Source organism: Thamnophis elegans, chromosome 1 (genome assembly GCF_009769535.1).
Source record: "Thamnophis elegans isolate rThaEle1 chromosome 1, rThaEle1.pri, whole genome shotgun sequence".
Classification (NCBI taxonomy): domain Eukaryota; kingdom Metazoa; phylum Chordata; class Lepidosauria; order Squamata; family Colubridae; genus Thamnophis; species Thamnophis elegans.
The window spans coordinates 54,705,067-54,729,058 of record NC_045541.1 but is presented as its reverse complement, the minus strand read 5'-3'; the positions used below and the strand labels follow the sequence as shown (position 1 = coordinate 54,729,058).

At 40.4% G+C, this 23,992-nt stretch overlaps 1 protein-coding gene across 1 annotated transcript in view; it reads left to right on the top strand.

Annotated features, from left to right (window-relative positions):
- Window positions 1-23,992, top strand: part of SLC15A2 (solute carrier family 15 member 2) — a 124,299-nt gene that overhangs the window by 21,842 nt on the left and 78,465 nt on the right. Inside the window, 5 exon segments of the mRNA XM_032216114.1 lie at window positions 7,533-7,620; window positions 9,764-9,905; window positions 10,765-10,857; window positions 13,883-13,893; window positions 13,896-13,981. Of these exon segments, the coding sequence (XP_032072005.1) occupies window positions 7,533-7,620; window positions 9,764-9,905; window positions 10,765-10,857; window positions 13,883-13,893; window positions 13,896-13,981 (420 nt within the window).

The following is a 23,992-nucleotide window of genomic DNA, read 5'->3' as shown; positions in this document are numbered from 1 at the left end:
ATTGTAAATTCATCAGCCAAGACAATCTCAATCTTACATGGGAAAAGACCCGAATACAACAAGACCAGCATACCTACACCTGGTGAAAATCTACAGAAACATACATACACACACACACACACACTATATATATATATATATATATAATATATATATATATATATATAGATATATATATATATTATATATCCATATATGTATATATCCATATATATATGGAGATAGATAGATGATAGATGATAGATGCTAGATGATAGATAGATGATAGATGATAGATGATAGATGATAGATGATAGATGATAGATGATAGATGAGATAGATGATAGATAGATGATAGATAGATAGATAGATAGATAGATAGATAGAATGTTGAGTTGAGAAGGACTGTTTTAGATAATTCAAAACATACTTCATTCATCCCCCCCCCCCTGAAAATAGTCATAACTCCATAAAGAGATTTGCAGATATGAACTGGAATCAAAATATAAGGCCATTCTGAAGCCATATGTTAAATTTAACACTAAAATAACCCACCAATTCCTTGCATTTCTGCATTGCAATACACAACCTGTGGCACCTCTGGCAGTGATAGGGTCAAGAATGCAATTTTTTAACTAGAAATGCCTACACTAATGTTCTAGTATAGTCAATGATTTAACACTAGCTTTAGTGGTATGATATTCTTTTCCAAGAGGCTAATCAAGTAGGCATTGCTAGCTATTTATTATGTATTTATTTATGTATGTATGTATGTATGTATGTATGTATTTATTTATTTATTATTTATTTATTTAATTTATTTATTTATTTATTTATTTTTATTTTAATGTACCCCATCTCACTGATACAGTGACTCCAGGCAGTTTACAATATCATAAAGAGTTAAAAGTAGTACATGAAAATGAAAATTTGAAGAATTAAATAGAAAAAGCTATTACCCAAGTTGATATGCAAGCATGGGATGAGGATCTTCTGTATCTTGTTAGACACCCCTAACATAGCAGTTTTCCATCAGGGACAAGCTGTTTCCCAGGCTGTTCTGGAAGGCCCGGAGTGTGAGAGCAGATCTCACCAATGAGAGTATATTCCCAGAGTGTGGGGGTGAAGGCCATAGCAGAAAAGGCTTTGCTCTAGAATCCCACCAGCAGAAATTCTTTGTCAGATGGCATACGAAATAGGCCATTTCTGCTGGAGCCAGTGGGACAGGCTAGTCCCATCGGAGTGAGACAGCTCCTCAAATACCTCCCCCAATAAGCTATTAATAACAGCTTATTGACCCATGGAAATTTATCCCCCATGTTCTGTGACCGGAATTGTTTTATTAAAAACACGAGGAACTGAAGGATTTAGGGCTTCTGTCTCTCCCATGCTCCTTCCTGTTTGTTTGTTTTCTATCTTTTCCCCTTGTTGGTCATGATAATAATGATGAGGAAAGGTGAATCAATCAACAATTATTTTTTTCAGGGCAAGCAAAAATGAAAGACGAGGTGATCATCAAAGCTGCATGAAAGCATAGACAAGGATATCCTATGTTGAAAGGAATGGAGGACTGACCAGCTTCCGGAATTTTCTCTGAAATACTGTAGCCAGGTTTTCTTTACTCAGATTATAGCCTATTGAGAATAATACCTTTAGGTGGAATATATTTCCTTCCCCATGCAGCACAGCTGCACTGTCTTTCAGAAGCACCCACAAAACATAAAGAGAGTGACAACAATTTATCTCTGCAAGGGCTCTTGAAGAGAGTCATTTTCTACTCTAGTTGCAGCATAGGTGCTTTTAATGAGAAGAAGCTATAATTAAAAGAGATTAGAGAAGAATACAAGAAGCTCTTTGTATTTTATATTGTAAATATTGGACAGAGTTGGTGAGATCTGGAGATGTGGACATAGAACAGGAAAAAAAAACTTCACAATGCATCTTTGCTCAGAGATCTAATGATTTTTTTTTTTAGGTAGTGGTGTGGTTTGGTTCAGCCAGCTCCTTTTAAATAGACAGAGAAAGTCTTTGCTCCCTAGCAGCTAAGCCTACCATTAGCAAAAAGACGGCCTAAAGATAACATGTTCCCACATCTAATTATAACTTGTGCGTTGCAAATTATCATGGAGGATGCAGTTTGATTGACATGACCTGAGCATACGAGATCACTTGAAGTATGTTTATAGTGATACAAAAATTGCACAAATGTTGCTCAGAGGGGTTGGGGGGGGGGAGAGAGCCCTGGTGATTTTGCTGATTTAAGGACCGCTTGCCTCCATTCAAATTAATTTTGCTCCTCGTCATTCAAAGTAAGATCATCTGCCTGCCTCAGCATGACCGAAAGGTGCCAATCAGGGTTAACATAAAACTGACTAAACTCCAAACCTCATAGTTGGATGTCTTCCCAGCCAACTCACCATGACAGCAAGGAGTTATATGAGACATATTTTTTTTTAAAAAGAAAACAATAGCAGGATGGACCTCTCTGAGAAAGGAGACCCTAAGAAGGCTTTATTCCTTCTGTTTCTGCAGGATCTGATCCTCCAAAAAGCATTAGCCCTCCTGAGAAAATATCTTCGGTATGTATCTGGTGGGCTTTGTTTTCATTATTTCTTTTAACTTCAGGAAAATGTCTGCTATTTTGTCACTGCGGTGTCCTGGACTCAGAATTAACTAGAATTGATATTAGCATTAAAATTAAGGATGAATGTTTCCTTGATTAATCTATTAAAAAGAAATCTTTTTTTTAATGTAAAAAAAAGTGAAGGTGGGGAAATAGAATTGGGGACTTCTTTGGAATAATCGCTCTACTGCCAAAAAATTGCACTTTAGAAATTTGCATTCTAGACATTTTCAGATGGGAAATACATTCCAAGAATTCTAATTTTTTTTGAAGTATGAAAGAGCTCTAGAGGGGAAAGTTGATGAGATCCTAAGTCATTATATTCCACAGTGGAAAATCCAACCCCAGACAGCTGCACCACAGAGGCATTTTAAGTTAGTGCTACGTTCATATTTTTGCTGCTGTCATTAATGGTGTTTGTTTTTTGAGGTTGAATTTTCAGACCTTTCTAAATCCTGATTATGAAAAAATGAATAGCTTTAGCCTTAAGGTATATTTGTATTAGTCTTGATCCAGCACCAATAATTTGATATTGTGCCTTCAGATAGTGAAGGAGCAATTTATGGAAGCTTCTTCTAACCTGTACCCCAATACCTTTGGAGGATATGAAGCGGGGGAAGACTAATTTATACATAGCTGCAAGAAGGAGAAAGGGAACAGAGTTGCGGTTATGGAATGATGATTCCCCAGTAAAAGAAATAACTATGTAAAGGAGATTTCCTTTTCAAACAATAGAGAAGGGAATAGCTATAACCTTTAAAGAAACAAATAAAATAAATGTTAAATAGATTTGTAAAAAGCAAAAAGGTTGAGAAGAGATAGGGCATTGTTTCAGATAGAGAAGGAATAAGCTGGCTGATTTCAGTCTTAATTAAAATGGGATGCAGTTCTCAGTGAAAGTTTATAGCCTGAAGTAGTATAGCAGGGAACCATTCTGCCTCTCAATTAAAAACATTAATAATATTTAAAAACTGTAATATTTTAAAGGGGAAAAAACCTGGTAGGCAAAGAAGCATTCTCATGCCAAGGAGTTTTAATTGTTCTGGGAAAATGCAAATAACTCCTAAATGTGTGCTTCACAGAAGAAATTGAGTGCTGCCCAGTTTTGTGTAATAAATGAGTAGCTTTAGCTACTCATTGTACCTACAAATGAATATTTTTAAAAACCCTTAATTTAAAGCTTGATTAGATCAAGCTTTTTCATTCCACATAGTTTGTTAGTTGCATCTTTATGGATTAATGGAGGAAAGCATTAAATCAGCTATTGGTGTGAATATGTGGATCAATGCTGGAATTATCTCAAAGAATAGATAATCAAGTGTTTGTACTGCTTTTCCTAAGACCAATATCCATGGTCTATTGAAAGACACCATAAACTAAGAATAATTGCATTATTGAAACAATATTTAACTGCTATTTTCTCACATTAAAGTTTCCCCCTCTAATTCTCTTTATGAATGAGACTACAATGCACATCCATACATGCATGTAATAATATTTGTGAATAAAGTCAAATATATGTAATGGTTGAATGGCTTGTGAGGTTTCTTATCAGTTATGAAATGCTCAAAAAAATTGTACTGCAATTTTTACTTCAATGTTGTATTTGAAACCTCTGCCAAATGTGATTATTCCATAAAACAGGTATGCCAGAGGAACTAGTGGAAATAAAAATGGGCAAGCAAGCCAAGACACTGCAATCTTCCAGCGTTGCAAGCAAAATCAGAGAGCAATTCTGTACCAGAATCATAAGAATGCCTTTTGCAAATTAATAAAGCAAGAATAATTTTCAATCAAGAGTATAGCAATATTCTGGATTATTAGGATTTTTTTCCTGTTATTACAAGTCTGTCTTCTCAGTCCTGTATTTAATCTGTAATCAGAGCTAAGAGAAAGCAATGCCAAAGGATATATAAAAGGACCCTTCCTACAGCTTCTTTACCAACTCATTATTTTCTTTACACGAAGAATTTGTAATTGGACTTTGAAATGTAATTGCTTTATGGAGCGGTTTCCTCATCTGAGGTATGAATGCTTTGTTTGATTAGGAGAAATCCATTCAGCTTGTCCGTCCAGTTTTTATTTTCAGTTCTATTTTTCATGCTTCTAAATCCCACTGTCATTCTGAACTTCATGCTTCACGCATTACTGTATAGTTAATACATTTTGTAAGCTAAAGCTAAAATGGATGGACATGTCAAAAAGGATATATATGTAAAACAGAAATTGAATAAAGATACAAAAACAGGAAATAAATATTAAACAAATCAAGCTTTTCCATGATGCTTGAGAAGCATCTGCATATTTGGGGGAGGAACAGGGCTTGAGGAACTAAAGGTATGATGTTAGCAATAATTCAGAACTTGGCTATAAAGGAAAATCTTACCTATCAAATAGAACAATACTTTGTCTACATCTGACAGTATGGCAGCATTGGGACCATTAATTACTATAGAAAACATAACACAATAACACATGTATGACTATCTCAGTGTTACCCAGTTGCTAGTTTTAACCTGGGATGTTTTTATATCTCCCTTCTAATTTTATTGATGGCAAAGTATTAAAACCCATAGTAAAATTTATCCAGTGACTATAAAGGATATGCTGTTTTCTATGTTAATGTACTGTATGTAAGCAAAACTATACAGATTTTCAGGTTGAAATAATATTATTATTCAGTCGATTTTTAAAAAGATGAAATGAGCCCAAATAGGATGCCAAATGGGAGTTAGGGTTCAGCAGCTAGCTATGATATGAAACAATCTTAACATTGCATTCATCCAATATCATTCAGTTTTGATAGCATAATAGTACGCAACCTATAATACAAATAGTCTTTATAGATGCTCTAATGAATGTGTGGAAGAGAATAACTTTGTAGCAGCAAATTCCAGCCTCTGAATCTTCATAATTTGACGTGTATGCAACTGATATGGAAAACAGGAGTGGGTAGGAAATATCTTTCATTTCCATTTCACTGAAGACTTACACAATTCACATCTCCCAAATTAACCTATGAAGCAAAACTCAATTATATTTTGATAGGATATGCAATACAATACTCCAGCCATAAAACTTGGAAAAATGTGTATACGTTACTGAACAGAATATATAGTACACTATCTGGTTTGAAATTATTTCCTCAAATATTTATATTGGAAAAATTTGTATATAAATGGCATGTATGAGAAATGCATAATACACATGGCCATGTGTGCGGTGTGTGTGCGCGTGCATGTGTGTGTGTGAGAGAGTGTCTGTCTGTCTGTCTGTTTGTCTGTTTGTGTATACATTAATATGTTTGTAAGCTGGTGAGGAAATGGAGTAAAAGAAGCTAAGATGAGAAATGAAACAAAGAAACTTGAAATGGACAGGTTCATCAATCCCTAATGGAGAGCTTGTATCGACATATGTAGGTGTCCTTTCATATATGCTCAAGATCTCTAATCCTCCCTCACTTGCCAACCAGGTTTCCTGAATGCACAGAAAGAGTCAGATTGGCATGTGCATTGTATATTTGGCATTCTCTATGTACAATCAAATCCATTTAGGTTGAAACAGACTTTTGATGCTATGAGTCACCTTCCTCAACTCACCCATGTCCCTGTTCCTTCAGAGAAGTGTCCTTGAGTTACTCTAAGAGGCCTATCGTGTTTCTTCAGGGGGTTTTTTGTTGACAAATTGTAAATGTATATCTGACTCCCCTTTAAATAACCCCTTCGTGGCAGTCTCATCTCTTCTTGGCACTGGAAGACTGAGAATTTCTCACTGTCAAATGGGTTTTTCTCTCTTTGCAGATTCTGTTGCTCCTGCATGTCACGGGGTGGCACTGCAAAAATGTTGTGGAAGTGCACTAGGGAAAGTGTCAGGCTGCTTTGTTTTCTTATAGTGCAGTGAAGCCTCACAAATGTGAGGGCAAAATGAAGGCTGGACTGTGAAAGCAATAATATGGCCATTATGTACTTAAGCATGCGGTTAGCCTTTGGTGTTTGATGCTCGGATCCTCCTGACACTGAAATTGTTAGATTCCTGTTTCCCATATTTTCTCTGCTGACACAATTACTCTGCACATGCTGGAGGAAGAAAAATAACACCCCTGAGGGGATTTGTTTCTTGATTACACCAAAAACCTCGATTAATCATAGAAATTTTATAGAAACCTGTGGACATTCACTAAGCTCATCCAAGTCACAAAAAACTTTTTTATCTATAGCTTTGGATGAGAAAACAATTATGTTTTGCCTTTATATATTTGCTTTTTCTATTTACTTTTAAAATTCTATTTGATACTGTTTATATACCTACTGTCAGTGGTGGGTTCCGGCTGGTACACCCTGGTACGGGTACCGGTGCCTGCTGGGAGCTGCAGGCAACATTCCAGCCCACCCGCCCGCTCTCCTTATCTCTGTTTGAGCTGACTGGGGCATTTGCGCATGCGCATGCAGCCTACGGCACCTGTGCAACACTCCACCAGGCAGCTGGAGTGTCGCAAGTCGGTGGTGTGCATGCGTGCGCAGCGCGCACGCAGGTGGTGACCTCCCGGCCTCGTTGCAGCATACAGGTTGCGACGGGATCTGGAACCCACAACTGCATACTGTATATGTGTGCGTGTATTTATATGCTTACATACATACACAGACGAACATATGTAATATTTGTATAATATTTTCAAGCTTCTTAAATTCTATTTGACATTGACTTAATGTGCTGAATTTCACTCTTTGAAGCATGAGTTTACTGACATTTTAAGTGTTTTCTTGAACTATTTGTTCACAGGCATACTTGTCTTTTTTCATTTTGTTGTACAAATAGATGTTTTGGTTTCAAAACCTGCTTTCTATGAGCACCGTTGTACCAACTGTGCAAATGATGAAGTGACACACATATATAGTACATAACCCAACCTCTTTCTGCTTGGCTTCTTTAGGGAATATGTGGCACCCACTATCCTCTCAGCATCGCTTTCATTGTAGTGAATGAATTTTGTGAGCGTTTCTCCTACTATGGAATGAAAGGTAGGTTTTTACAGCCTTTGCTCAGATGCTTTTTCCATTTATTTAGATGGAAGAAAAGCAGGGAGCAATTAATGGTTGGAAATGGAGGGTGGGGGAGAATGTTTTGCTTGATTTCTCACCCAAGATCTCAGTCAGATTTATAAATCTTAATGGTCTGTGCTAAATGTAAATGCTAATGTAATAGACAGAAGGATCATAAATATAGAATGTTGGCGGCAAAATAAAGGTTGTTTTAAAGAATGCCCTGCAGAAGATGGAAACAGAACTGAGGTCTGAGGAAAAAACTGTTGGCCTAGCCAGACTTTCTCAACCATGACCTTTTCCAGATGTTGGGTATTCAGTTCCCAGAAGTCTTCAGCCATCATATTATTGCTCAGAATTCTGGGCATGAAAATCCCCTTATCTAGTGCTACCAGATCTAGATTGCAAAAATGCAGAAGATTACCAGATGGTTAAAAGGCATTAGAATTTTCTATATCTGTTTGCTCTCATCTAATGGTTGTCCAGAGAGTCCAAACCGGCTGACCCATCACACATCTGGAAGGATGCCTGGACTGAGAAAGCTGTCTTAATAACTAATTTCCCCAACTTTTCTCCTGTGGCAGGCTCTATGATGTTATCTTTGGGATGATGGCCAACATTCAGAAGGGGCACTTTGTTCATCACTCTATTTTTCTGACACTGATAAACTTTGTTTCTTCTGTTACTGTTAAAGGCACAAAGGTATTACCGAGTGGCAATAGATAGAGAATCATAGACATAACCCTGGAGAAAACCTGTGGCAGTTAGCAAAACATGACTTAAGTGCAGAAAAGAAAGAACATGTCAGAAACAAACTTGAATGGAGTCCGATTTAACTCTTTTTGATGTAAGACAAATGGAGGAACAGTTAGGTCAGATTTTTGAGATTTTACTACTATATCAATAAAGTAGATTTCTACTGTTTCCTGTAGAATCTGTTTGCTGATGTAGTGTACCTGAAAGTGTGGACACAATACTAGCAACAACCTGCTATAGTATTGTAAACTGGACCTAAATACTATCATACATTTTGGAGGCCTGGATGGACATAGAAAGGAGAAATCCACTCTCTGAAATATCCCTATGTGTGTTTTATGCGTGGTATCAGTTAAGAGCCCAGGGCAGAGATGGTGGGGAAGCTATGCTCAACCAGGATACTCTGATGACATTCAGAAGCACTGCTTCAGAAAACTGAATGTGAGACCTTGTTTATAAAGTTGAGCTCTCAGGAACCCTTGGGACTCTTACTACTGTACTAGTTTCTTTGTTAAATTGCAATATCCCTGTCTGAACTCCTTGAATGTGACTAGATAGGTGGTGGAGTTCTCCAGGCTTAAGATTGTATGGGATTCCTCCCAGATTTACAGCACCTATTTGAGGAACAGGTAGTAATCATGATCAAGAGTGCTTTTGTACAACTTTTGTTGTATGCAGTTGTGCCCTTTCTTGGACCAAGATGTACTGCTCATGGTCACTCATAGTTGAATTGCCTCTCAAGAAGACTACTGCAATATGTTCCATGTGGGAGCTCTCCTTGAAGAACATACAGAAGCTACAACTGGTCCAGAATTCATTGGCATCAGGATGCCCTGTTGCATCTCTGTTCCATGAGATGTATTAACTTCCAGTGTGATTTAAAGTGCAAATTAAGGTGGTAGTTGTCACCTATCATGCCTTTCATGTCAAAAGGCCAGGGTATTTTTGTCTGTGTGTTCAACTAAATCAGAGAAGTTTGCTTTGAGTTCCAGGCAAAGAAAGTTATCTAGCAGGATCCAGATAATAGACCATTTCTGCCATAATGTGGAATCCTATACCCTTTAGATTGACTCTGACCTGACCAACTTTTCAGAAAGGTCTAAATATTTGGATGTGTTTCTGGCTTAGAGGTCAAGCAGTTGTTCAAAGCCAATGAGATTTTACTTTGTTGTTGATTGACCATTGTCCTTAGTTGCTACTGTAGGCCTTTTGTGCTGTTATTCATTTATGTTTACTTTGTATTGTGTTTTTATGCATTGTTAGTCTCCTGGAGTCATTTCAAGAAGATGCTCAATTATATAAATATTTGAATAAATATTTGTGATATCCATTATCTTGTATTTTTCTTATTTGTTTCTTCCTGCAGCTGTCCTAACTTTGTATTTTCTCTACTTCCTGCATTGGGATGAAACAACTTCTACATCTGTATACCATGCTTTCTCAAGTCTGTGTTACTTCACACCAGTCATTGGTGCCTTCATTGCTGACTCCTGGCTGGGAAAATACAAGTAAGAATAAAATATGCTGTCTATGCATATAGATTTTCCCTTTCTTATAGGCTATACAATTGTCAAAAATTCAGGATTAATCATGAGGGAAGAGAAACTGCCAATCTGAAGAGGAACCATACATAAAAGTTCCCGGGGGTGGGATTCAATTTTTTTTACTATTGGTTCTGTGGGCTTGGCTTGGAAGGCGTGGCTTGGTGGGGTTAAGTGACCGAGTGGGCATGGCCAACTCGACATCACAGAACCGGCAGAAAAGGCAGCTACTGTGGCCTATCCCTTCATGATTGTCCCTGGGCTCTGGGCCCTGAACCAAGGCAAAGGGTGAGCGGGTGGCATGATTACCTTTGGTGAGCTTAGCATAGCGGCCGAGGTGCGGAGGCAACTGGCAAGGTGATTAGCTGGGCCGCATGGCAAAGGCAACATATATAGGGCTGGGATGGGCAGGGCGAGTGTTGAGTGGGTGGTTGGGGTGAGCATTGAGTGGGGGTTGGGGAGATGAGCGGGGGTTGGAGCGAGCATCGAGTGGGCGGGCAAGGCCAGGGGCAGCTAGAGGTCATTACTGGTTCAGCGAACCAGGTCAAATGTCCCCTACTGGTTCTCCTGGAAACCAGCTGAATACCACCTCTGGAACTGTAGTGCTTTACCTCACACTTCTGGTTAGCAATAGCTCTTTTCTCCAACATTTAGAAGACTAACAGAGAAAAAAGGGTTGTAATTTTGGTAGATATCCCAGCAGCAGAAAAATGCTTGTCTCTTCCCTATCAGGAACCACAGACATGTTTTTGGCTTTCTGATTATAAATGCACCTGCCTTTGGCTGATAATGTTTACCCACTTTTCTTTTTCTTTTTCCTCTGCAGAACAATCATTTATCTCTCCATTGTTTACGTTATTGGGCATGTGATCAAATCAGTGGGGGCAATACCAAGTGTGGGAAACCAGATTGCTCATGTGTAAGTAATGAGAAAATGGGCCTGCTGTGTTTTGATAATGTTACTATTAATTAACTTGTATTAATGAGTGGCGCATTCAAATGTACCTTGTTGTGAGCATTGTATGACTCTGTCAGACCCTTTTGCTATCTGGGAATAATAGGTTTTATCTCTGTGAGGTCTGGATATCATAGGCTTGACAGCTGCAGGTGCCTACCTTTTGAAAATTTGACAGTCTTGATTCTTAGGATGCAAAGTTTTTTCCAGACTTGACTTCATGTGCTTCAATGGTGAGAGCACTGCTTGGAATTCACCACTCTGCTGCTGATTAGTCTCTATCTATGACTGAGGGACCCTTGACCATTGCCATTCTGCATGATAAGGGTAATTTTGTTTACTGTTGCAGAGCAAACACATACAAATATAAAGTGAACCACAGTGTTTTCAAGTGTGCTCATTTCTCAGAAATGAAGAGTCTGTGCAGTCACCTTAGGATTCTATAAATCCAGCTTTGTAATGTTGCTGCAAAATTAGTTGTGTTATATTTTGATTCTTGCCCTACTAATCAGGTTGCCTCTAAATATTTGACTAGAGTCACCTAATCTCTTGCCATTGGCCATTTTGGCTGAGATTGATAGAAACTGAAGTCCAAAGTACTTGGACACAACAGGTAGCTTAATACTATTTGAGTTGGAGAAATCAATGCAAGGAGTTTTTGTTCTTGCAATTGATGAAAAATCATAAACATGGAAAGCTATATTGAAATAAATGTTCTTTATGTGATGTGAAGTGCACATTTTATCATGGAGATCATGATCTGGCTGGTGAGCATATGGCATAAAGTGCTACACAGACCAACTTTTGATTATTTATTATAAATACATTACACAAAAAAGATGTTGGAACTTTGAAAAAAGTGCAAAGAAAGCATCTAAGATAATTAAAGCCAGAAGACTAAAACATGAAGAACGGTTCAGGATTTAGAAAATAAGGACTATGGGTGACATGATAGCAGTATTCCAGTATTTGAGAGGCTGCCACAAAGAGGAGTGGACCAACTTATTTTCCAAAGCACCAGAAGGCAAGAAACAATGGATGGAAACTGATCAAGGAGAGAAGCAACATAGGAATAAGGAGGAATTTCCCGACAGTGGGAACAATTAATGGAACGGCTTTCCTCCAGAAGTTGTGGGTGCTTAATCACTGGAGGGATTTTAAGAAGGAACTGGACAGCCACTGTCTGAAATGGTAAAGGATCTCCTGCTTGAGCAGGGAGTTGGTCTAGAAGATTTCCAAGGTGCTTTCCAGCTCTATTCTGATCGTCTTATTGTTGGAACTTATATACAATCCCAAGACAATATAAAAAGTATTTTCCATAAATGTTTGAATTGGCTATATTCAAAATGAATGCTAGGTAACCTAGGTGTGGAATCACAAAGCAGAATATTCTCTGGTATCAAAAAGTTCTACCTAACAATGCTAAAAGAACCTGCGGAAAAATGTTATTTCTGATGTATTGAACTTGTTTTCCGCAGACATGAAGCTATAGTCATAAAGAATTCATAGTCCTAAGGGAACGGAATTATTTCAACCCAAATCTCAACAACCTCAGATCTTGCCATCTTAGCTTCATCAACATGCCACACCCCTCTATAAAGGTTCTTTGCATTGAGGAATAGGTGGGGTTTTTTTGAGTAAAACAAGAGATTGCAACAATAAGGCAATAAAAAACCTTAAATGGCACAGACAGCTTGGCAATTTTTGTTTTCTCAGATGTATTATTTCCCAGATTAATTCTTTATTCAAGGAAACATAAGAATCAATCAATCAATTCTAATCACATTTATTTGATATTATTGTTATATATTTTATAATTTTTAATTGTCTACACCATTCAGATAGTTTCAATTATTGGGCAGTTTAAGATACAAATAAGTGATAAAAAAATTATATAGCAATAACACGAATTCAAATCCCACCTAATAAGTTAACCTAGTTAATAACTTCAGCTTTCAAAAGGTTGTGTAAAGAAATAAAAAATATACAGCTTCCTTAAACTCATTGAAAAGCACATATTTCTTAGCAATTGTGTTCCATAGTCTTATTCCAGAATGATTAAGTGTGATTTTGCTGCATTGAGCTGGGAATTTATTTGCATTTCATATTTGCTAGTGAGAAGGAAGTTCCAGATGATTTAGTCCTGGATTCACTTTCAAATTCCCAATAACCATTCTTCTAGAATGTTGAGAATCTAGAATATTGCTCTTGAATATGCTATACATATTGGTACTGGTACACAATATCTGGGGGCATTTGTTAGCACTCACTGCCCCATCAGCATTGCCAGAGCAGATATCTTTTTCACAACCCCTGTCTCCACCCCCACCAATACTACTGGGCCTCATTGGTGATACAGTTACAACAGCCAGCCATTCCTTTGCATACCTTTGAGAGGAGTGTACGTAATGCCAAATGCAGCATAAAAGTCAAATTGTAGTTAGATCATGGTCTATTCCTGCAGAGTTTGCAGCCTACTCACTGGGAGGAGATACAACAACGCTGGAGATTCTGTCATTTCCCCTTTTTAATAGAAAAATGTCTCCTATTGTCATTAGCTGGTGATGCCATCATAATGAGTCATAAACTGAGTCTACGCTTCAAGAATTTACACCTGAGTGGAGTAGCTCAGTGCTATGATACAAAAGGCAATAAGCTACAGATCCAACCAAAATTGTGATCTCATTTCAACTTCTCTTCTGACATGTTTTTGAGACTAAAGATTTATAAGACATCACTGATCCATCTTATAAGACATTACTGATCCAACTTGATTTTTGCTTATTTTTTGGTCCGTTAGATAGAAATGGGAAAGGATAACTTCCCTGCATGGTTCCTAGTGCAGGATTTGGGCTTGTCACAGCATGCTGCTTAAGAGTCCTTACAAACATGCTTCAAAAGACTCTGTTATGGCAGCTCTGCCCCCCAAGACTTCCCCTGCTCTTCTCCCAAGTCTTTTTATGGTGTTGAAACTTTCTCCTATTTGAAGGGTTTTGTCAATGACGGCCTCTCTCTGATTGCTCTTGGAACGGGAGGAATCAAACCCTGTGTGGCAGCATTCGGTGGAGACCAGTTTGAAGAAAAACATGTAAGAATTGTGTTTCTTTTCTTCCATGCCATTTCTTTATCTTTACGTGGCACTATATGTATTTTACATCTTTTTTTTTTTTGCAATGAAATGATCAATGGACCAGAGTTTCCATGTCAAGGGTAATTTGGAAAGTTCATTTAGAAACATTTGCTCATCCTCCTTTGTATGTGCAAAAGATACAAAAGCAGTTGTCTTATTCAGTCTTGATGCCTTGTACAGTCTTGATGTCCTGTTGATAGATAATAGAAAGATAAACAAATACCTTACACTTCTATCCATTATTGGACAAAACTGGTAGCAATTCTACTAATACCACTTGGAGGCTCAAACTGCAACAGACTATGTAGACTCTGGTAGTTGCCAGTAGGAAGGTGTTACACCTGTTTTTTGGCTTTTTGGTGCAATTTAATGTGCTGGTATTAATCTGTAGGGCTGGCACCAAATTACCTCCAGGATTATGTGAATGTCCCTGTTTAAATTTATATCAAATGTAAAGAAACCAAGAAACACTATGCAGGCAAAAACGAGCGCTTGAACTAAGCAAATCAGCAGCTTCCTAAGCTTTTAAGCCTTGCTTTTTTCTTGGCACATATCTATTGAATAGCAATAGCTTTTCAGAAATAGCTTTTCTATCACTCCAGTAGTTCTTCACATAGGAGAAGAATTCTAGATAGCCTGTCCCTCCCCTTTCTTTCTCTGTTTCTGTGCATGCCTAAACAATTTGTACAGCCATCTATCTCAAGTATTCACACATAAACATTTATACATATATGTCCACGAGTATATATGTATATGTTTACATATCAGAGGTGGTATTCAGCAGGTTCTGGTCAGTTCTGGAGAACCAGTAGCAGAAATTTTGAGTAGTTCAGAGAACTGGTAAATACCACCTCTGACTGGCCTCGCCCCCATCTATTCTCTGCCTCCCGAGTCTCAGCTGATCAGGAGGGAATGGAGATTTTACAATATCCTTCCCCTGCCACACCCACCAAGGCATGCCCACCAAGCCACACCCACCAAGCCATACCATGCCCACCAAGCCATGCTCACAGATCCAGTAGTAAAATTTTTTTAATCTCATCACTGATACACAAGTGTTCCTGTGCATGTTTTCATTGCACCCAAGTCCAAAATATCTTAAGGAGTGTACAATAATAGGATAAAAAACACAAAGAGACTCCAAACTCAGAAAATCCAGATCTCAAGATATTAAAGGAGCAACTCAGTTATAAACAGTAGCCGTTACTGTTACATCTCATAAATAACCTTAAAATTAAATTCAAAGTTTGAACAAGCTGCATGGAAGATCAATAAAAATCCAGGTGTACTAGCATATATTTTTATCTTGCCTTTATCATTTTTATAAATAATTCAAGGCAGAGAAGATACCTAATACATCCCTTCCTCTTCCTATTTTCACAATATCAACCCAGTGAGATGGGATTGGGAGCTGAGAGAGAGTGTGACTGGCCCAAAGTCACCCAGCTGGCTTTCATGCCTAAAGTAGAACTAGAACTACTAGTCTCTTGGTTTTAATCTAGTTCCCTTAACCACTAGACATCAAATGCTGGAATTACTCTAGTGCAAACTTCTCAAGATGTGCAAGAAAACCAGATAATTATCCTTAAGAGTAACTCTTTAGTATCTTTTTAGAAAACCTCTAAAGTGGAGAACCCACAAAACTCCACTATTGGGTGCCTTCAAGAAACCTTTTCCTTATATTTAAAACTATATAATCTATATTATATATATATATATATATATATATATATATATATATATATATATATATATTATATATATATATATATATATATATATATATATATATTCTGGTCCTAATGTTCTGTGGCAATACAAATATAAATCTGACCATCCTCCATATGACACTGTTTTATAGCTATCTCTGAACAGGAAATTCAGAAGAAAGTGTTAAAAAGAAAGCATGTTAGACAAATTAGGAACCTTGTATTAATTACGCACAGTAACAACACCTGAGGGTTGAATCATTCTCATAAGTGTAACATTTATGAACAATAATATTATTTTTGTAATCATCCTTTAATTAATACATAATTGGATGTGATTATAATAGCAACAGCTCTTTTTTTTAAATGCTTCACAAATTTCCTTCACGTTATCACTGATCTTCTCTGAGTGGTTAAATATTACCTTTTTTGACTATGCAGTTTGCTAATTGATTGCTAAAAGCTAATCCTTAAGCAGCCTCATAGACCTTTGAATGTTTTCAACCAAATTCCCAAACTCTGAGTGAAGAAACAGTTCCCCTTTTGGCAGATCAATATCATATTGCCCCTGCCCGAACCAACTATTCTTAACTAAAATGCACCAAGTTTAATCTTTTTATATTGGCAAAAAGATTACAAGGAATTTATATTTTTTTTGTTTAGAAATTAGAACGTGGTGGTACCCTTTCTTACTAGAATACTAAAATGTAATATTAATTCAATTTATTAGTCAGAAAATTTACGATATTACCAGGGTCATTCTAATTCTCTTCAGGTCAAGAAATGTAAGTGCATTAGATAAATATGAAGGCTCTACCCTGGAGAAGAGGAGACATTTGTCACTCATCCAATTTCTACAAATATAGTAAGATTAGAATGAATTGGGAAGCATCCTTCCCTGAGTTGGTTCCCAAGACAAGTTGTGTTAAAATGAAGGCATTTCATATGGGTAGTTCACCTTTCTCCAACCTTCTAAATTAGATTGCAAGAAAGGGAAGCCAATATATGTGAAAGTCACAATTGGGGAAAGGCTCTAAGGGTTGCATGACATCTAGAGACAACCTAGTTAAGAAAGGCTGTTGATACAGAAGGAGAGTGATCTAAAGCAGTTACCCATAACCCAATATCTGGCTTTGGCTGTCCTAGCTAATGCCTTCAAGATGTATTGTATTTCAATTCTCACAATCCATATAATGCAGTCTGAGATTTTATGGAAATCAGCCAAGAAGGTACCAGAAAAAAAAGCAGCGAGGGATAAAGAAATGAAAACTGAAATAATAGTATAACAGCAAGATAACTATCTTTTCCAAACTCCTGTCTCCATCCCTACACATCTTGCTAGGGGACGATAAAAATTCAGTTGAGTAAATTCAAAGGACACCCAATTGGATAAATTTTAATATGGGTTGCATATGGTTAACATTAGCTTCAATTGCTGACCTGGTCTTTATGCAGATGAGCGGAATCATCACATGGAATTTTAACTCTCCTTGTTTCAGAGAATATGGGGATAAATTTAAACTTTATATGCCAAGTCATCATTCATCCTGTTATTCATATGGAGAGTCATGTGAAACTTCTATGCATTTGTTCCTGTTCACTCCAGCTTGGTCAGATAATTTAAATATAAATCTATGACTCCCCTGCTCTATGCAAATGATTAAATGCAAACCACTCACTGAAGCATGAGAATATCACATCATATTCTTGCATGCACAACAATAACTATTTGTGCAGCATTAGGATTATTTTCCATGGCACAATATAGCCTCAATTTAATTCAGTTAGGCAAACAACTACAAAAATCCAGCGAACATTTCTTCTGACATCACTTTTAGTATGCTCAATTTTTTTCCCAAGAGGTATATCAGATATTTATAATTCAACTCCTACAGTCCAAAAAGATTCATACATGTAGGGAAGCAAAATGAAGGTTGGTACTAGGGCAACTGAAAGTGACTTCAGTGTAATTACATCTGCTTAGAAATGCATACTGGAAATGTCTAATATCCGCACTCATTTGAAGCTTAATGAGATGCCTAGCAAATCAACAAGACAGTGCAGCAAGAATCACCCTTTCAAAAGTTCAGTAGTTATTGTTGAAGTTACAGGTTCCTTCATGTTGTGTGGACCTCAAGCACAAGCATCTTCAAGCAGCTACATTCTAAGAATCTGAAGGGATTTGATAATCCCTTGAGTCAGCCTTAGAAAACAGGTAAGCAAGGAAAGCATATAATTAAAACTTTAGGAGATAACCGAAAGCAAGTATAAATCCCGTGAATTGCCGTCAGTCAGCTTAGTCTCAACCACCATGGGGCAGCTGCTAAAAAATAACAACTGCAAACGGTGTTTACCCAGGCATGAGTATGAATGTAAGCAACCACTGCCTGACTATTCATAAGGTGTTTAGAATCCTGACTTTGGGGTTGACCTGTGTGGTGCTATCAGTGGTACCTTTTTGGGCATCATCTACCTGGAAGGGCTAAATCAGGGCTGTCAAACTCCCGGCCCATGGGCCGGATGCGTTATGCACTGGCCATGCCCATGCCCAGTTTTGCGAAGGGGAAAAATGTCCCGATACGTTTCATGATGCCGCCATGAAGCCGTGAGTTGACACCCCTGGGCTAAAGGATAGGTGAACTGTAGGTAAAATGTTGAAACCAGACAGATTCTGGAAAAAGATATTAGCAATAGTATTTGCTTCCTAGCATCAGAGAATCACAATGAGACAAACACTTTTTAGAGTACTTCAGTTTATTTTCTTCCTATACTTGTCTATTTCTTCATGTACATGTAGTAAACCCCAACCAAATAAAACTAAATTATACTTGCTATATTTAGTTAGGCACTAAAGTTACAGTATACACTAATTATGGTCTATGCCTCTGACAGCTGGTCCCTCCCCCACCACTATATTTGAGCTAGTCACAGCACACTTAGTTTTCAAGCTTATTTGTTCTTCCAAAAGGAAATTGGTCTAATTTGGAGATCTCCATTTCTAACCGGCTCATTTCTTTTGGACAAAGACAGGCTGTATACCCAATAATACTTCTGCAAACCACAGAAGTATTGGTTGGTATTTTAGATGAACAAGTAAGAGCAGCAGTAAAATGTGGCAATTTAGCCTTGCTTTCTAATGACAGTCTCTTGCTCTAGGTTTTGGAGACTAAGACAACCATATTTTCCAGCAAGGGACCAGGAGAGCATTCTACTCCTGCCCCTCCAGTCTCTCATCGCTTATTGTCAAAATGGCATTCATAGCTGCTGAATATGCTTACTCCACATTTTGATTGTTTTTTTTCACCGGGTCTTAAAGAAATAATTGCATTTTGCTGATGCCAGCATTCCTCTGTGCTAGCTAATAGCTTACACTTGTACCTAATGACCCTGTTTTGGTTCCAGTCTTGTAGCACTCCTCTCCCCAAGTATGACATTGAAGTCAGTGATTGTAATGAAAGTAGCCTGTTAATATCATAATGTAAAAATAGTTGTAAATTTATTCAGTAAAAGAAGAAGTAGCAACAAACCCACTTTAATAAGAACCATTCAGTTTCTTTCTAAAATCATCCAATGAAGGAACCTGCTAGGGAAACAACAAAAAAGGATTCTATAGGCTGTACTGGTGATTAATATCCTTGTAACTAGGTACAGGTGTAGCAGAAAGAGAAGGAAGAGAATTTGAGTAAGAAAGTTATCATTAGTCAGTTCATGTCACATGAACACAGGTAGTTCTTCAACTTTTGCTGATCAGTTCTACTGGAAAGTCTACTTTGTACTCCCAAAATGCTACAGATCAGTGATGGTGAAGCTTTTCAGCACCGAGTGCCCAAACTGGAATGCACATGCATGTGTGAACACCGGAGCATCAGAAATCCGGAGACCAGCTGGCCAGTGTGTGCATGCCTGTTTTTTGGCTGTTTTTAGGCCGTTTTCAGGTCCATTTTCTGGCTGTTTTGGGGGCCATTTTCAGTCCATTTTTGGCTGTTGTCAGGCTGTTTTCGGATTAGGGTTTGGGTTAGGGAAAACAGCATGAAAACACCCTGAAAAATGGTCTGAAAATTGCTTGACAGCGATTTATACTAGAGCTGTCAAGCAGGGCAACCAATAAGATCACAGAAACAGCCCGCGCTCAACCAGCTGCTCCTTAACCAATCAGCGTGGCTCAGCTGTTGCCGGCTGTCAGTCGTATGTTGAGGACTTGCGGCCAGTTGTAAGTTGATGACTTAAGACCGATCACAAGTCGAGGGACATAACACTCCTCCCCCCCAGTGAGGGTGCATGCGTGAATATGGCGCAAGCGAAGTCACTTAAGTAGGCGGACCGATGTTGGACCTGCCCAGAATGCCGCATTAGTGGTGGTGCAGGTGAAGAGGCAGGACATGCCTGTGGTAGCTCCTCCCCCATGGGAGTGGTGCTCTGGGTGACCCTCCCCAACAGGCGGTGGCGGCTGAAAGGGTACGTCCAATAACAGTGGCGGCTCGGCTTAAGGCTGGTAGCTGGCTGGTGGTCGGCAGGCGGCAGCATCATAGAAGAGGCCTGACTTGGGGAAGGCCTCGGTTGTTAGGCGGCACCTCAGTTGGTCCACGTGTTGCCGCCATTCATGCTCATCCGGAAGCTGACCCTATAATAACAGGGGCCAGTTATTTGGGTGATGGTGGCAGGCACCCACCTAGGGTCCCCAATGTAGTTCCTTGCATAGACTAAATCCCCCTCCTGGAAAATTCTAGGAGGGCCCCATGCTCCTCAGGATGTGGGCAACATATTGGGGATGTAACCTGTCAAGGGTAGTCCGTAGGCGGTGGCCCATCAACAGCTCTGCAGGGCTTTTGTGGGAGATGAGGCAGAAGGTTGAATGCTGACCTAGGAGGCAGGCCATGACCTTGTCTGGCCAACCCCCATGGCCCATTCCACCCAAATGTGCAGACCACACATTTACCCGGCCATTACAGGCTGGATGGTAGGGTGCGGTGAGGGCATGGTGGATGCCCAAGCCGGCCAGAATTCCTGGAAGGTTTGCGGCTGTGAATTGGGTGCCCTTGTTGGACACTACTGTGTCCGGAATGCCATGGGTGGGTGGCAAAAAGGTGCTGCAGCTTCCAGATACTGGCCTCGGCGGTGGTGGATGACATGATGAAGAGCTATACTCACTTTGAGTAGACATCCACCTCCGTCAAAGGAGGATGCGCATGTGCGGGATGGAATATGGCTGCCAAGCGTTACCGCTTAGGCATTCGAAATAACAAACGAACACAAATGCAAGGGCTTGAGACTTTAGTTACTGTAATAGGAGACATGGGGAGGAGATCAACTATCCGACATCGCAGAGAAGTGGTCAACTGGGAGGGGGTTGCTCTCGGGCAGCCCCTGGGTGGCAACTTCAGCCTCAGCGTTCCTGCACCAGCTGGTGGTAGCGACGGCGGCGGCACTGTACAGGCAACAATGACAACAGCAGTGTTACGAGGGCGGTGAGCGAGCGTCTTACTTTCATTTTTGCTGTCGGCTTTTGCTGCCGAGGGGAGATGCCTGGATTACATCTCGCCCGAAGAAGGGAGTGGTGAGCATGGGATAATAGGTATTGGGACTGGGCTTCCTGCCGCCGCCGCAGTTCCCTTAGATTCCCCCCCTCTCCCTCTTTTCAGACTTCTCTCGCTGTGCTGTTCCCGCTTGCAAGGTTTTATTCCACCTATTTCCTTGTCTGGTGTGTGGCGACCGGCGCGCCCAGTATCATCTGTAGTTTCCTTGGAGGTGCCCTTTCTGACAGCCCCATCTTTCCAACCGCCCTACCCCCGGCATTGAAAATTTGGATGGACGGTGCACCTGGGGGTTGGAACTTTCCCCTCAGCGACCGCCATTTTCGGCCCCGATTTATTTCACCTTCTCCTCTCCTGGTTTGCCTCTCAAAAAATACCATCATTGCAATGATCATAAAGACTATCCTGCATGCTGGCAACCCTATAGCCTGTTGTGTTGTGCGCATAACGATGAGAGGAAGCGCGAGAAGCGGGGAGGACGCAGCTGTGACTTTAACCACCTTCTTGAACTGGCTTGAACTGGTGTTTACATTCTCCCCCCCCCCCACTGGATCAGCTTTGGCCACTCTCAGACTCTGGACCTCCTGCCCCCCTCCCCTTTTGCATTTTACACTTTCCGGACCTACGAGGGAGGAGAGGGACTGGAAATCCCCCCCTCCCATACCAACACCAGCTTTGGCTCCGACCTGCACAAATCCGCTTGGGCGGAAACTAAGAACTGTGCAATTTTACCGGGATGAAGTATGTGTGTATGGTATGAATGATGATGAATGTGCCCACTTTTAATTTAAATTAATTAATTTTATATATTATGTTTGTAACTTTGTAATTTTTAAATGATCATAGTGGGGTTTGAATGAGAGAATGGTTGTAGTATATATGAGAGGGCCAGGAACACAGCCTGGGGCCCCTTCCACTGAGTGCATAAGCAGAAGTGGTAGGGGGCCCAGGGTTACTCCTGGCCCTAGAATGACTGATAGGTGTGGCCTGCCGAGGAATACGGGGGCCATGGGAGGGAGAGGGGGGTCTACGGGAATGGGGATTGGTTGGAGCATCCCGGTCATGGTTGGGAAAGGCAGGTATGACAGGGGCTACAGGGCTAGCCATTCCCAGGGAAGAAGGGCTCGCTACGTTACAGGGATCCCTTGTTCCAGCCCTGTAAGCTCAACTCCAGGACCTGGTGACAGAGAAGCCAGGTTGTTGCTGCTAAATGCCAGATCTGTGATCCATAAAGTTCCCCTCATCCGGGACTTAATACTTGACAAGGGGGCAGACCTTGCATGTATACTGAAACCTGGCTGGGCCATGAGGGAGGAGTTCCCCCTCTCAGAAATGTGCCCAGAAGGGTTCCAGGTGCTCCATCAATCCTGACGTCAGAAAGGGGTGGGGGAGTGGCAGTTATTATCCAAAGATCATTAGTTCCTCGCAGGATCCCTGCTCCAGAGACTGTGGGGTGTGAGTCTCTGCTCTTGAAGTTGGACCTAGAGGTTCAAGTGGGCTTGTTTTTGACGTACCTACCTCCCAGCTGCGTCTCAACAGCCCTGCCTGCCCTCCTAGAGTCAGTAGCCAAGTTGGCAGTTGAGTTCCCCAAACTGATAGTACTGGGGGACTTCAACTTGCCATCACTGGGCGAATGCTCAGTGCGCATGAGTTCATGGCTTCCATGACAACCATGGACTTGACCCAAGTAATTCAGGGTCCAACCCATAGAGCGGGGCACACACTTGACGTTGTGTTTCTCTCGGGGCAGTGGAAATGTGATCTTGAATTAAGGGGGATAGAGACCTTACCCTTGTCATGGTCAGATCACTTCCTGTTGAGGCTTGATTTTTGGAAGCTACTCCCCCTCCGCAAGGAGATGGAGCCAATTAAATGGTTCCGCCCCAGGCGCCTGATGGACCCATTGAGGTTTCAGACGGAGCTTGGGGAGATACCCAACTCTCTTGCCCACACTCCAACAGAAGCCTTGGTTGCCAGCTGGAATGCATCGGCGACTAGGGCTCTGGATCAGATTGCGCCTTTGCGGCCTCTCTGTGGCAGTGGATCCAGGAGGGCACCTTGGTTCACCGAGGAACTCCGGGAGATGAAGCGCCAAAAGAGACGCCTAGAGCGACGTTGGAGGGCTAGCAACTCCAAATCCAACCAAACACTACTAAGAGCCTTTATTAGGACTTATTTAGTTGAGATACAGGAGGCAAAATGTGCACATTTTTCCGCTCTTATTGCGTCCGCAGAATCATGCCCAGCCTCCCTGTTTAGGATAACCCACTCCCTCCTAAAAGGGAGGATATGGGGAATCCTTACAGGGACGGGCTGAGGAGTTTGTCCAGTTTCTGTCGGACAAAATCACTCGGATTCGGACAGACCTAGACTCCAGTTGGACAGTACCAATTGAAGTACCAAGGGAAGGTCTTGCTCAGATTTCCTGGAATGAGTTCCAGCTTGTCACCCCTGAGGAAATGGACAAGGCCATGGGAGCGATGAGTGCCTCCACCTGTTTGCTGGATCCGTGCCCCTCCTCTCGACCAGCCGGGAGGTAACGCAAGGCTGGCTCCAGAGAATTACCAACTCGTCTCTGCAGGAGGGATTTTTCCCTCACTCCTTGAAGGAAGCAGTGGTAAGACCCCTCCTTAAGAAGGCATCTCTGGACCCAGCCATTCTCAACAACTATCGGCCGGTCTCCAACCTCCCTTTTTAGGGAAGTTTGTTGAGAAGGTGGTGGCCCTGCA